The sequence below is a fragment of the Pteronotus mesoamericanus genome, unplaced genomic scaffold, assembly GCF_021234165.1.
Source record: "Pteronotus mesoamericanus isolate MK-2021 breed Mesoamerican mustached bat unplaced genomic scaffold, CSHL_Meso_final scaffold_54, whole genome shotgun sequence".
Classification (NCBI taxonomy): Eukaryota; Metazoa; Chordata; class Mammalia; order Chiroptera; family Mormoopidae; genus Pteronotus; species Pteronotus mesoamericanus.
In genome coordinates, this window is record NW_026555321.1 from 38,852,674 (window position 1) to 38,867,521 (window position 14,848).

Here is a 14,848-nt window from a genome sequence, read left to right on the forward strand (position 1 = left end):
AAAATTCATTAGTTCTCCAAATTACTGTCTTTTGCCATTCAGTGTTTGGGTCCTTTGAAGGTCCCTAAATTTCCTCCCTTGTGCGAAGAACATACAACCACTCATCTTAGGGATGTTGGGGTCATTTTCCCTCTGGTCTTCCTAGCCTCAGAGTTCTCTCCCCAGTCTGGGGTGCACATGGCACATGGGACCACCTCCACGGGTATCTAAAGCTACCTAGATTGTTTATGGACAATATTGGCACTTGCACAAGTCAGGACTCTTCAGTTACAAGAGCACAAATCCAATTTATGCTCATTTGGGAAGAAAAAAAGAAACTTGCTGCTTCAAGTAACCCATAATGGAAAAAAACATGGGCAAACCTTAGGAATGAAGGCATACAGGGACTGGGACCCTCTCCCTCCCTCTCGGCCTCTCCCTCTCCTTTTCCCCCTTCACATACACACACACACATCACACACACTCATCTCTCCTCCTCTCTCTGGAGTGACTTTATTTTCTCAGTCACTGCTTTGTGGGGAGAGGACGTGCCTGCATGGCATCAGGTTAACATTCTTCTAACCACCCACAAAGGAGAGTAAAGAGTTTTTCCTATTAGTCCAGGTGGGAAAAAGAAGAAAAATCCAGGTAGCCTATCTTGGATCATGTGCCTCATAATAAATCAATCAATGCGGCCTGGGGAGGATATGTGCCTGTGTGTGCATGTGTGTGTGTTGGCTCAGATGGTTTAATGCCCAGCCACATGCAGGATGGCATAGTTCAGCTGCCAATAGAACCTTGTGGGTAGAAGGGGTGAAGAGAATTTCCCTAAAGGAAGGGGGTGATATTTCCAAAAAATGAAAAAATAGGTGCTGGGTAATTTTTAAAATTGTCTCCTTGCAGTGTTTCATTCATAAATATTCTTAGGTATGAAACAAGTGGATGAAAATTCAGTGCAACAGGGAACTTAGCCCTGATGTCAATAAACTGGCTTTCAGGAAGCTTTCTGAATCTGTCACATAACCCCTGGCAGATGTCAATAAATGTCAAACATTTTTACTTTAGCCCAGACTGGTTCTTAAGAAGATTACTCCCTTACTCATGCAATGAGAGCCTGTGTGCCTGCCCCAGCCCACTCCTCTCCCTCCACCTCGTTCGCCTTTGTCTCCTTTGGGGGACTTGGGGTTCCCTGAGGATAAGACCTGTGTCTCATTCCTAGTTGACTTCCAGCACATGGCATGGAAGTTGGCACATCACTGATGCTCAGGGAATGTTTATCAAGGGAATCAATGAATAATAATAACTGGGCTGGCAGCAGAACTGATAGACCACAACTGTGGTGCTGTTATCTGGGGCCACACATCCGAGAGCTGTCTGCATTGCTGACTATTGTCATCCGTGGAAAACAAATCAAGGATTCGGAATACAGCCCTGGCATAGCTGCCTGTACCTCGCACATGAATCTAAATGCATATTCATATGAGCCCACATGCATGATTAACTTGGGAAGCTAACAGGAAACAGTCAATCTGTTGAGCAAGTTTGTGTTTTATAAACCAGGTGTTCAGTATTATTATTCATCATTTCCTTTGATACCAGAATGGTCCCATTATGTAGCATAGGAAATGAAGGATATGGAATAATATACACATATTATACAACAGAGCACCACAACTAGGCATTTCAGAGGCCTGTTCAAAGCCTGGGCAAGTGTAATTGAATGGCAGTTCATTTTAGGATTCCCACTTGGACTTGAGTTAATGGGATTTTGCTGAGATGGACCATGGTGACCCGCCCCCTCCCATTCCTACCCTTTGGAAAATGAATGTTGACTCTACGTCTGCGTTTTTCTTGGAAGCCACACATATGAATCATAAGCAGCTCTTGCCTCAGCAGCTGCTACAGGTTAAGGGGCCAGAGAAAAGCAGGGACCCCCTAGTGTTCGGGGACAGAGTGTGTCTGGCTGTGGTTGGCTGCATAACTTCTGCTTGGTGGTCTGGAGGAAAACTTTTGCCACTGGCTGCTATTTCCTATGGCTAGAATACTGAATGTCTTTCGATCATAAAATACTTACAGCGCAAATTAACTTTCAAATTGATGTTCCTTCTCCATGAAATGTTTAAGATTTACAAAACCCAGACCTGTGGAGACTGGGGAAAAAAGAGCTGGTGGGTGCCCAAGAGCATCTTCATGTTGTACAAGTGGTATGTTCAGGGTCCTGCCGGCCCTTGTGGCTGCGCTGATGAGCTTATATACCAGGAAGGTACAGGTTAGGGTTCTGGCCAAGGCAGCCCAGTCTGGGCAAGAACTGCCCCTAGGAGAGTAGGTGAGCTCATAGCAGAGTGGCTAGACTGAGCTCACCGCATTTCCTCCATTTACCTGAGGCTGGTTACAAATGAGTGGTTTCAGTAAAAATATTATAAGCATTTTTCTTTTTTAGGTAATGACGATGCAGTAATTACATTTGGAATTAGTCCCTGAGTGGAGTTGACACTATATCCTGGCTTAATATTTTGAAGTTTCTCATCATCTTGTGTTTGTACCAGAACAATGACCAGTGATTTATAATTGATTTTTACGGGCTTCAGGGAGGAGGAGAAAGCTGTATTTCTTATTCTTGCCGATGGTATGTTTTGATTTCATTCATGATATATGTTGGCATTGCTTGAAATTTTGATTTGAGTTGCCAAGTGGAAGTTGCCCAGGGTTGTGGATCAGCTCAAATAAATTCTCTTTATAGAATTAAGGATTACTTAAGGAGTTGGAATACGGGAAGATTTCTGACTCTGAGAGAGGTTTACTGTGGGTTGGTTCTGCCTTTGAAAACAGCCTTGCAGGCCCTCAGTAGCAACCATGTTATGCTTGAGGTACTTTCAGCAAGATGTTGGAACCCTGTTTTCACAAACTGTTTTAACTTGGTGGCTGGCAGTAATAACTCATCAATAGCTCATAGTTAATTTTATTTAGTTATTAATATTAGGACAAAATTTCATTTACTTATTCTAACACACAAATTAGGCTGCCCCAAAGAAGAGAGTAACTGAATACCATGTATATTAGTAAGGGTTCTCCTGAGAAAAAGAACCCTAGAATATATATATATTCATATATATATCCCTTTATGTATTGAGAGAGAGAGAGATTTATTTTAAGGAATTGCCTCACACAATTGTGGTGCTGACATTTAAGTCTATGGGGCAGATTGTCAGGTTGGAAATCCAGGGAGAGCGTGTGTTGCTGTCTTGAGTCTGAAGGCAGTCTGGAAGCAGATTTTCTTCTTCCTTGAGAGGTCTGTTTTTTCTCTGAAGACTCTGAACTGATTGAATAAGGCATACCTACATTATGGAGGGTAATATGCTTTATCAAAGTCTACTGATTTAAATGTTAATCACATCTAAAAAATTGTTCATAGCAGCATCTAGACCAGTATTTGATCAAACAACTTTGCACCATGGACTAGCCAAGTTGACACATAAAATTAAGCATCACACCTTGAATCTCCAGTTCTTGAGGGACATTGAGATTTTTTTGTCTCATCTTGCTTATTATGGGAAAATATAGGCCCATCTTGATATGGATGTAAAACTAATAAAAACATGGACTCTATTCCTGTTAAGAATTTTTCCCAACTACACAAGCTTCTCTTTAGTTATCATGATTATTAATGATGGAAAGGATTGCTCTATAACAGTGCTTCTTAAATTTTAATATGCATACTAACTATTCAAACCAAGGCTCAGATTCAGAGGGTTTGGAGTGGGGCTTGGGATTATGCATTTATAACGCACTCAGCTATTGCTATTCTGTGTACCACATTATGAGTAGTGGGGCCCCATAGCTTGAAGAATCTGCAAAGAACAGGACTGGTAGAAGGATGAACTGAGGTTAAGTGACCTTTTCTCAAGAGTACAGCCAGTCTATGAGGACCTCAGTCCATGGGAGATTCTAGATTTTAAGATATTTTCTTTATAAATACTTGTTCCCGAGAAGACTGGGGAGACCAGACCTGATTTTCCTATGGAATTAAAGCTATGGAGAGGTGCTCAAACATCAGAAAATTCTCTATACTGAAGATAATGGAGTCTCCTTCATAAACTGCTTCACTTGAGGCTTGAATGGGTTATGAAACCAACCATTCAAGTGTCGTTCTCCCACTAGACTTGCCATGACAGTTTTGGTTCCCATCAGCAGTGCCACCTGCCTTGATCTCGATTTGGACCCCACTTATTAGCAATGTGGCCTAGAATGCAGGAAAAAGAACTGGCATCCTTTGAGTACCTTCATATGCCAGGTAACTTGCTGGGCTGTTTCACATTTTATCTTTATGACAACAATAGTGGGGACTAATTGGCATTATTTTATCTGAGGATATGGATCCTTAAATAGTGCAGTTAATAAAGATTCAAGCTGAGAATTAGAAACAGGTCCGCCTTGGACCAAAGCCTATTATAGTCCAGGACTTTGTTTCCCCACTTGTTACTAGGACAGAGTAGGGGTTCCTGCCTATTTCCCAACACTATGTGAAAAGCAAATGTGCTGGTGGGTCTCAATGTATTTGTCCAGGGGTTATGGAGTGTGTTATGTGCCCCACTTCAAGGGTTGTTCTTTCAGGAGAAATATTTAGCTTCTTAGCAATAATTTTAGGGATCAGGTGATCAAGTTAGTTTTTATTTTTGTTTTTCATCTGGACCTGGCATGCAAAGATCTGTAGAGATCCAAAAAGGTCTTGACTCAACTACATTGGGGAGAATAAGTGTTTCCAGATTCTGTTGTTTTCAGCAGAGGCAACTATAAAACCCCTTACACTCATGCTTTCTGATCCTCAATTTCCAGAGTACAGAGAAGCATTAGTGTTGCACATATTGAACATACATGTCTGCAAAGTAAAACTGTAAAAGCGATCTGTGTTAATAAAATAAAATGAATCACTAAGACTCAACAGGGCTTTATTGAACCAAAATGGCTGAGTGCAATGAACAGACCAGCTGGAGCAACTGACTTTGTTTCCCCAACCAGGGGCTGGGATCCTCACCTGCAAATCAGAGGTGTTGCACTTCCTCCTAAGCGGGCACTCACCCATCCCCTGACACCCCTGCCCAACAAAGAAGAAGACGGCAAAGGGGGATGGCCTCCAGCCCTGTGGTTTCCAGATCATCCTTAGGTAACTGGCTTTTCTCTCTCCATCCAGCTTGCCGATGATCAGGGCCTTGTCCTGATGACCACAGTCGCCATGCCCGTGTTTAGTAAGCAGAACGAAACCGTGAGTACAGTGGCTCTGCTTCTTGCTTGATGCCAGGAGGGTTGTTTTCTGAGACCCCTTCTGACTCAAACTCTGGTGACATTTATTTATTTATTTATTTATTTATTTATTTATTTATTTATGGCAAAGGGTATAGAATTTTTTCTTACATTTAATCCTACTATTAGAATCGTGAACTCAAGCACAGAAGGGAGGGGTTGGAGCAAGCATCATTTTATAGTGTGCAGTGCTTTTTCAAAATTTAAGTGTTCAGTGACCAGAGGTAGGAAACCCCAGAGAGAATTCTTGGTTAGGGTGGGTGACTGGTCTCTGATTTATAGTTGCCCTGTATTAGTTTCCTGGGGCTGTGGTAACAAAGTCCTACAAACAGGGAAGCTTCAAACAAAGAAATTTATTCTTACAATTTAGGAGGCTAAAAGTCCAAAATCAAGGTGTTGGTAGGGTCACGCTTTCTCTGAAGGCTCCTGGGAATCCTTCCCTGGCCCCAGGCTTTCCTTGGTTTGTGGCAGCATAACTCTAGTCTTGGCATCAGTCTTCACATGGCCTTCTGGTCTCATGTGTCTCTGTCATCTTCTCTTCTTAGAAAGACTCCAGTCATTGGATATAAGCCCTACCCTAAATCCAGGATGATTTCACCTCGAGATCTTTAACTAATTATAGCTGCTAAGTCCCATTTTCCAAATAAAGTCACGTTCTGAGGTTCTGGGTGGACTTGAATTTGGGAGAAACAATGGACAGTAGCAATTTGTATCTCTTTCCAGAAGGCATTTCTGACATTGGAAAGTTTCAGCACGTCACATTGACCTCAGAAACTGGGACCCCAAAGGCCTATTCCTTTACCTTAGTTCTTGGTGCCAACTGGCTGCTAACAATCTTAGGGTTATTTCTCCTTTCTCTGGCTATTTAGTCTCTCTCTCCTGGGCACCAGATGGCAGTGTAAATTGAGAAAGCAGTTAACACGCTATAAGTCTTTCCTGTAGAAAGCTTCCATAAGAGAAACTGATTAATGATCACAGTCCTTAGCTGCTGAAACTTTATTGCTTCCGCACATCAATTCTTCATTTTCAGGAGAGATAAGAGAATTAGGGTGTCTTGGTAAGAATGTACGTTGAGAGTTGTAACTGTTAATGTTTGGCCAGAGAAGCTACCCTGCTTATCTAGTAATATTTTCAGTGGGGGATGGGGAATAGAAGAGGGTTCCTCTCAGAGACTTGGGTTAATCCTCAAACTCCATCATTTTGGAGAAGGCACCAGACAGTGACCTATGGTTTGTGGCAAGGTTCTCAGTCTACCAAATTAGCTTACTATTATTGTTTAATGTTTGTTTTCAACAGAGATCAAAGGGCATTCTTCTAGGTGTGGTTGGCACAGATGTCCCAGTGAAAGAACTCCTGAAGACCATCCCCAAATACAAGGTAATGCATCACTAATTTAATAGCCAAGGGCCAAATGTTCAAGATAATTTCACAGTCTGCCATAGTAACTATTAAAACACAAAGCAAAGAGGCCCTTTTACTCACTTTGTCAAAGTCTTTCTTTTTCTTTTTTCTTTTTCTTTTTGTTTTGGTAGAACAGTAACAGCCTGGGAAGATCTGAGTAAGTCTATGCATGCCCACCCCAGTTTGTGTGGGCCTCCAGAAGCCTACACAAATCTATGGAGGTCTACACAGGTCTAGCTTCTCTGATGATCTTCTAAGGCAGCCCTGACTCACCCCAGGCGGAGGACCCTCTAAAATCTGTTACTTCTTAATAGAAACCCAGTGAGGCACAGAGAAAAAAAAAAATGATCATTGATTGTACTGAAAGACTATTCCCTCAATTTTAGAAGGTGATGGGGTATAAATTAGTATTCCTTTTCTAATGCTAAATTAAGACCCGTGGTCCAAAAGAATTGTAAGTTCTTTAAAATTCTAGATGTAATTGAGTGGGTGAAGTAGGTAATTTTGGAACAAAGATAGAGCAGGCCTTGGTGGGCCACTGCTTTGGGAGTTTAGGAAAACATGAGGGGCACTGAAAGACTTGGGGACCATGAGAAGGAACACGAGGTGGAAGGGGCTCAGAAAGGGGTGTGGAAAGGCTAGCACCCAGCTTTTTATGTGAGGCCAGCCCTGCATCAGGGAGAGAAGGGAGCCACACTTTCCTTTTTTCCTGGCCCATGCTGTATTCCCAGCACTCTGTTCCCAGTACTGTTCCTTTGATTTATTTAGCTTTTCTAAATAAACATTTGGAGAGAATGTTTATTCTCTCCAGTTCATCTCATGAATCCCAGTGCCACCCTCAGCCAGACCTATTCCAGTTTCCACAAGAACAAGCATCTTGACTTCCACACAATGCCCCCACTGTGGTCTATGGATTGGTGACGGCCCTGTCTGGGGCAGGCAGGCACAATGCAGGAAGCCACCTGAAGCTGACAAACTGCACTCCTCCCTGGGCTGGTAGCAGAGGGGTGACAAGTTGCTATGAAGGTGGCAGTAGCCATTTTGGAGTCCATGGGAATAATGTTCATTGTTATTTATGTTCCCTGGCTGCTTGAGGTATCCTGTGTGTTAAATAAGCACTTTAGTGAAATCAGAGCAATGGACACACCAGGATCCACCAGTCTAACACAGTGCCTTGTTTTTATGCTGCCTGCACAGTTACTGAACAGGCTTTTTTTTTTTTTTTTTAATTTAAATGGATTCAGGTTTTTTTGTTTTTTGTTTTTTAAATTGTCGCCTCTAATCTCAGCCTGAACAATCACACATGAAATCATAAGTTGAGATGTGATCATTCTATTTTTCTGATACACACATTAGCCAGGGGAGTCACTTGGCTGGATTCGCCTTTTAAATAGATAGCCCAGATCCTTGAGTCCCACCAGAAAACTCTCACCTGTTGCCTAGTGGGGGCTTCTCAGAAAAGGAAATCAAAAGGTGACACTCAAGCACCATCACAGCCATGCAGACTGCCCAGGAGCTGTTTCAATGTGTAAGCGTGGCAGTGTGTGATGGGACATAGAGCAGACCCCACTCCTGGTCCTCAGAAGTGTTCACCAAGGTGAAACAGTTGCCCTGACTGCATAAGGGTTGAAGCCATATCTGTCCCTTCTTCCCCCAGCACAAAGCAGACTGGCCTGCCCATCTTCATTTCAGGCCCACTCATGGATTGACAAGGGCTCCCTTTGCCCCCATTTGGATGGAAGAAAGATTTTTGAACTAGGAATATTAGATAGGTGGTTGGCTGTCAGGGCCCCTTCCTTACTAGCCCCTCTGTGCTGAGCCTAATTCACCACAGTTGGGAGGGACCCATGGGCCTGCCTGGCCCTCAGCAGAAGGAAGGAGGCACTTAGAGCTCTGGAGGCAGATACACACAGGGCCCTCACTGAGTTGCTGAGGAGCTGGGTGTGGACAGACCTCTCAAATTCTCTTCTGTCCAATGGTGATAAGAGTAGAACCTGCTCATAGACTTTCGTGAAGCATTGACCATTATCATTAATTGGGAACAATGGTAACACACTGGTTAAAGGTACAGTTGTGACACACAGCCTCCTGGTACCCGCAGTCCTCTTCCACATGCAATGCTGTCTGCAAAGACCTGCTGACACCTTTCCCATCTCAGATTCAGGCCGCTGTGAGTTTCACATCCACTGAACCTTTGCTAAGCTAGGATGCCCAAGAGAATGACTACGCAACCACACTCTGGGATCCTTTACCATCTTTAAAAATGGGACTTCCCAAGAATTTTTGAAAGGTATGGGGAAAGGTTTATGATACAAGGTTATGTGTGTTATGTAGGTTATGATACAAGGTTATGTGTCTTAAGTTTGATGGCAAGCACAGGCCCGCCTTTTGACAGAGCATTGCGATAGGAGCAAGAGAATGGATTAGCCAGTCACTGGGCATCACAGCGAACTCTCATCTGAGCAAGTCAGCTGAAAGGATGGCTGCAGCCAAACCGATCAGGTCACACCTCAGACGGTTGGATGTAAAATGATAAGTGCACCATTTTGTAGTATGAGGCAGTGTGCCTCATGGTACGATATCAGCAGATAACATCGGCCTACAACTGGATGCTGTCTAAAATGCATTACCCACAAGATGTTAGCAAATCTTCCTCAGGCAAGTACTGTGCTGCTGTATCCATTCTACTCATAAGAAGACTCTAGTTCCCAGGGTGTGTGTTCACAAAATGCAGAGCCACATAAGTAGGAAGTGGTGAGTGTGATCTGAGACAGGTCTGTAACTCCTTACCCACGTGCTTGGAAAGATCCGAGCCATTCATATACCCCTTCATGACTTGTTGCCATGTTCATGTACCATCTGTACCATTATTTACTTAACACTTCACTTGTAAATCAACTCAAAGCTTTCTTCACTTACCCCAATTTTAATAAGAAACACCATAGCACCATTTTAAAAGAAAAAAGTGGTGTTATTTGCCATGATAAAGGATAATTATTTTTAAAATTATAAAAACAAAATAATAGTATTAAATAATTGCTTGCTAATCCAAAGTTCTGGACTTGAGGTCTGTTCTCCCTGTTTTTTAGATAGTATTAAAGGCAAGTGTTGAAGCAGTACTAAATGGAAACTTTCTTTTTTGATATAATTGGAAAGTTGGAAGGAATTTGGAAAGGACTGACTCTCACTAAGTGGTTCTGGCTAGTAAGTTTAACACTGGGCCCATATGCCACCCAAAATTATCTTGCTCTACATTCCATTTTTCCTAAGAATGCAAAAACAATCCTTGGGAATATGATGGAGGGCTGAGGAGTGAGGACCTTGGGGGTTTGTTTATCCTGCAGTGATGGGCACCCCTGCTTTCCGGGGTGGGCACCCCCACGCCAGCTCTGGTCATCAGCGCCATCACCCCCATGCATAAGCCATGCCCCCCTCCAGGCTTCTCAGAGCCCCCGGAGGATATGGCTCTTCCTGGCACTTCCTGTTGGATCCATAGCATCTGCACGTCTGTTCCCACATGCTAAAGCCATTTGGTTGATCAAATTAGAAAGCCACCTGAATAACAAAGAGGAAATGAACTCTAAGCTATCCAGGCTCACAAAAGGTGGCTTCCTTAGCAAAAGAACTCTCCTGCTTGCACTTGTTTATTGAGATGATAAAGGTCTTCCTTCTTCTTACCGTGCCACAGGGGCCCTGAAGACCAGCCTCGTCCTTCACCAAGGGTACAGTCAGGGCTAGGACATCTGGTTGATCCAAACCCACATAAACAAGTGTAGGAAACTCTGCAGTTCCCCAGAGCCTGAAAGCACAAGGATGAGGGAGAGCTTTGAGTTGCCTAAAGATAGTGAACTTTGTTTTATTGGAGGCTCAGAGCCAGAGGCCCAGAATTGCTGGCTCACTGTTTAAGGAAGTGCATCCACCTTGAGAGGATGTTTCCAAGTAATTCTTAAGCCTCTTATTTCATATGAGAAGATGTAGAAACCCAAGTAGAGGGCCCCTGTTTGCTATACGCCCAATAAATCAAGAAAATATGAACATTATATGAAACTGATAGCAATTATCCTGTGAGTCCATTTCTCAGAGCTTTCTCTACCAGGGAAGGGGCTGTGCTCTTTATCACATTATCTCCTTTACTAATAGATAGGCATTGCCACTATTCTCATTTTACAGCTAGAGGAACTGAGGCACAGAAAGTTGAGATAGCTCCCCAAACTCCATAGCTAGTCAGCCAAGATTTTAGCCACTATTCATTACCCTAAAGCAGCCATTTTCAACCTGTTCCATCTCATGGCGCACATAAACTAATGACTAAAATTCTGTGGCACACCAAAAAAATATTTTTTGCAGATTTGACAGAAAAAAATGGATATAATTTTGATTCATTCACACCAGGCAGCTATCGTTGTGTTGGCTATTGTCATTTTTCTTTTTTTTTTATTGGACAACCTAAGTAAAAGAGGTCAGTGCCCTTGATTAATTGTCAGGTACTGCATGTTTTAAAAATTCCTGCAGCACACCAGTTGAAAACTGCTGCCCTAAAGCCATTAAGAACAATAAATGACGATAATAATAATCATAGTTAAATAATAGTTTAAGTATTAATAACGGTTAAAATAAAACAATGAAACACTGAATTTTTTACTGCAGGGTATGGTAAAAATGCTTTACACGCACTATTCCCATTGAATCCATATTATGTTCCCGTGGAGTGGGTACAACTTTGCCCCATTTTTTGTTGAGGAAGCTTGAAGTAACTTTCTCAATGTAACTCATTGAGGAAGCTTGAAGTAACTTTCTCAATGTAACTCATTAGTAAAAGATGAATGGAACAAAGTGTAACAAGGGACTAGAGGAAGATCAGCAACAGAAAATTAACCTGCAATACAGGCACTCACTTCTGCTTTATGCTTTCCCAAGCGTTAGGCTGTGAACCAGAGACACAGGTATGACATATTTAAACCTAAGTCATCCCTGCTCTGGTTCCCACAGAATGCCTCGAGAAAAGGTGTGCCTGTCAGCCAGGGCTGGCCAGGGCAGAGCGGCCTCACCCCTGCAGGAGAGGAGGGCGCCAGGGAGCAGAGTGTGGATCACACCTTTCCGTCCTGATTAACACCTTGTAAAGATGAGTCAGCTCTTGGCTCTTGGGGTTTTCCCAGAAGATAGAATTCTTTCTTTTCCCTTAGCTTCATGGATTTTCCCACAAGCAATCAGACTTCCTGTAATTTTTATTAAGAATTCCAGACACCCCAGCAATAATTTCCAGACACCACAGCCTCTGTTAAGGTAACAAGCCATTTTATAATTGGGTTCACTTCATTAGCCCAAAGCCCCCTGAACTTGGAAGGGAAGCGCCTCCTTCCCGGCTGTTGGACCACGAGGCTCCCGGCCTCCAGGAGAGCGTGCTTTGGGATGAAGGCCGCTTTGGCAGCCCTAAGTGCTGGAACGCCTGTGTCCGATCTGTTCTCTATTACTCCACGGGACTGCACATTGGAATGGACAGGAAGACTGGTTCTATTTCAGATGAAATAAAAATTAGAGATTTCATCAGTATATTGATTTGTGGCCAAAAACAAATGTTGGACATTGTCATCTTATAAGCTTTTGGTTTTCTGAGAGATTCACCCACAGAATGTGCTTTGAGGTTTGCTCAGAGTTTCTCTTCTTACAGCTACATTAGGTTATATCCATACGTCACCAAACAACCAACACAACGCTCTGGTGTTATTTTCTCAAACTGATCTCCTGGGAAGGCTTTTAACCAGATAGTTTCTGAATGTCAGGAAGACTTTCTCAGTTACAGTCTTGAGAAGGACTGAGTACACACCTGCCATCGCAAGTCCTCTCCTTTTTGGCTTATTTTTAATGTTAATTTTAGTTTAGACTTTAAAGATGAATGAGCTAATATTTGGGTAAAAAGTGAAGAACATCCTAAACACACACAAACCTTAACTGGAGCACCTTTCATGTCCCAGGTATAATACTCGGTGCCATAGAAGTCAAAGATGGGTAAGGTGGCTCCTTCTCCACAAAGAGTCCCCTCTGATAGGGAAGTACTGTCTTATCTAGACAGGGCAGAGAAAGGAAAGAGAACCAGCTAGGATTAGGAGGCAGCAAAGTAGGTGTAGTTTCATGTATAAGGGTGAATGTAGTAATGGAGGGCTTTATGGAAACATGGTATGGAAAGGAGAAAGCGTCGGGGAAGGTTAGGAGACACTTTTAATAAGCGATGAGCCTGAGCTCATAGCATGGGTGAGAATTAGCTGGCGGGAGACAGGGAGCAGCGGTGCTCTGAGCAGCTAGCATTGTGTGAGTCAAGGTCTGGGAGGGAGAGAAAACTGCAGGGTGTTGTGGCTGATATATGCCCTGAGGAACAATGAGTGGAAGAAGGCAGGGCTGGGTATATAGGTAGGGACCAGATCCCAGGGAGACCTGATGGACAGGCCCATGGATTTCATCTTACACATGAAAGAGGTCTTTACTGGGTTTTACACAGGGGAGCAACAGGGCAGAGTTGCCTTTGACTTTGATCAGTCCTGAGGGTAACGTGGGTGGGGCCAACCTTTGAGGCAGGAAGAACAGTTAGGACCATTGTGGAAATCTATTACATGAAATCTGCATGCTTTGTAGGGCTGGGGAAGCAGAGTTGAATGCGAGTAATTTCTGGAATAATAGTGATTATTTGGATCACGAAGTTGAAGATGAAAGAGAGAAACAAGCTTAAGGCTGATGCTCTAGTTTCTAACATGGGCATTGGGGTGAGTGGCAGTGACACCGATGGAGAGAGAGAAGGGCAGGAAGAGCAGCAGAGGGGAGAGAGCAACCGGGATGGACTGGGTGTGACACCTGTGAGGCACCTGAGGGAGGTCCCTGTAGAAATGACTGACATGTAGTCGGGTGCTCGGATCTGCCACTGTGGGGAGAGGCCAAGGCTGCAGGCTGGGTCTGGCGATAACAGCACCCAGGTGACTGCTGAAGCTTCTTGCAGGGAGAGAGCTAAAGCAGACAAGAGGCCCTGGGGATAGATGCTTAGAGAAAATGAGTGGAGGATGAGGGTCCTGTGAAAAAGAGGAAGTCTGGGAATATGGGGCCTTGGAGCTGAGGGAATAGGGTGTAAAGGGAGAGAGGGCAGTGGGCTAATATAACCAGGAAGATTCAAGAGAGAGGTTTCTATAGGGTTTGGCAATTAGGATGCCACTGGCAACTGTAGGGAAAGGAGTTCTGGTGACATCTTGGTGGCAGGGGGCAGATTCCAGTCAGCAGGGGCATAAATGGGCAGCAAGAAAGCAGAGATGGCCGTTGAACAGTGAGTGTAGGACATTGCGTGGCGAGGTCAGCTCAGCCCCTGCGCCCCAGGGGAGAGAGCAGAGTTTAGGTGAGCCTTGTAGGATCTGCACTCAATTCAATTTGTTTTCATTGTTTCTTGGCTTCCTCCTTTCACTCTTTCTGGTTACTCTTTTCCTCAAGCCACCATCCTGACCACCCATCCACATATCGTTAACCACATGGCATAATCTTGGCCTTCATGGAACTTGTAGGGAAATGGATATTAAATTATCAAAGCCCTTGACCGATGTCTTGGTAACTTATAATTAAACTCACAAATAATTCATTATTATGATTTTGGTAAGTGCTTTACAGGAGGAGTAGAGGGAGGACATGAAGGGAGCACGTGCAAGGAGTCCTGCCTTCTTTTGAGTATTACTTCCTATACACAAACCAAGAACCGAACTAATGTACATTTGAAGGCACTGAATATATTAGCTGACTATAAAATATCATTTATTTGGTCTAATTTTGAGTTCAACTTTCCAGAGAAATACCATTTTTGCTTTTAATGGAAAAAGCCAAACTCTCCAAGTCCTTTTTGACCTCTCCAGTCCGTATTAAACTGGGACATAATAATGGTAATTAATGCAGTGTTGACTGTGTCTGACATTTTTCCAAGAAACAAGATGAAAGAGACAATATACATCTCAAAGGATAGGAAATCTCTGGTTTATCTTTCGCAGCATAATGAAATATACTTTTATCATTAGAGTCAAGTAGAATCTAATTAAAACTTGCTGTGCAAGGGAACTCCAGGAGAAAATGTCTGTTGCCCTTGACTACCATGTGCATATTTGCTTTATGTAACGTAAAGGAAACTTAATTGCCACTGTTAAATTCTCTG

General features: G+C 43.2%; 1 protein-coding gene across 1 annotated transcript in view; it reads left to right on the plus strand.

Moving 5' to 3' along the window:
• Positions 1-14,848, plus strand: part of CACNA2D3 (calcium voltage-gated channel auxiliary subunit alpha2delta 3) — an 860,744-nt gene that overhangs the window by 626,517 nt on the left and 219,379 nt on the right. The window contains exons 15-16 of the mRNA XM_054595275.1: positions 5,168-5,239; positions 6,574-6,654. Of these exons, the coding sequence (XP_054451250.1) occupies positions 5,168-5,239; positions 6,574-6,654 (153 nt within the window). The remainder of the gene's footprint in view (positions 1-5,167; positions 5,240-6,573; positions 6,655-14,848) is intronic.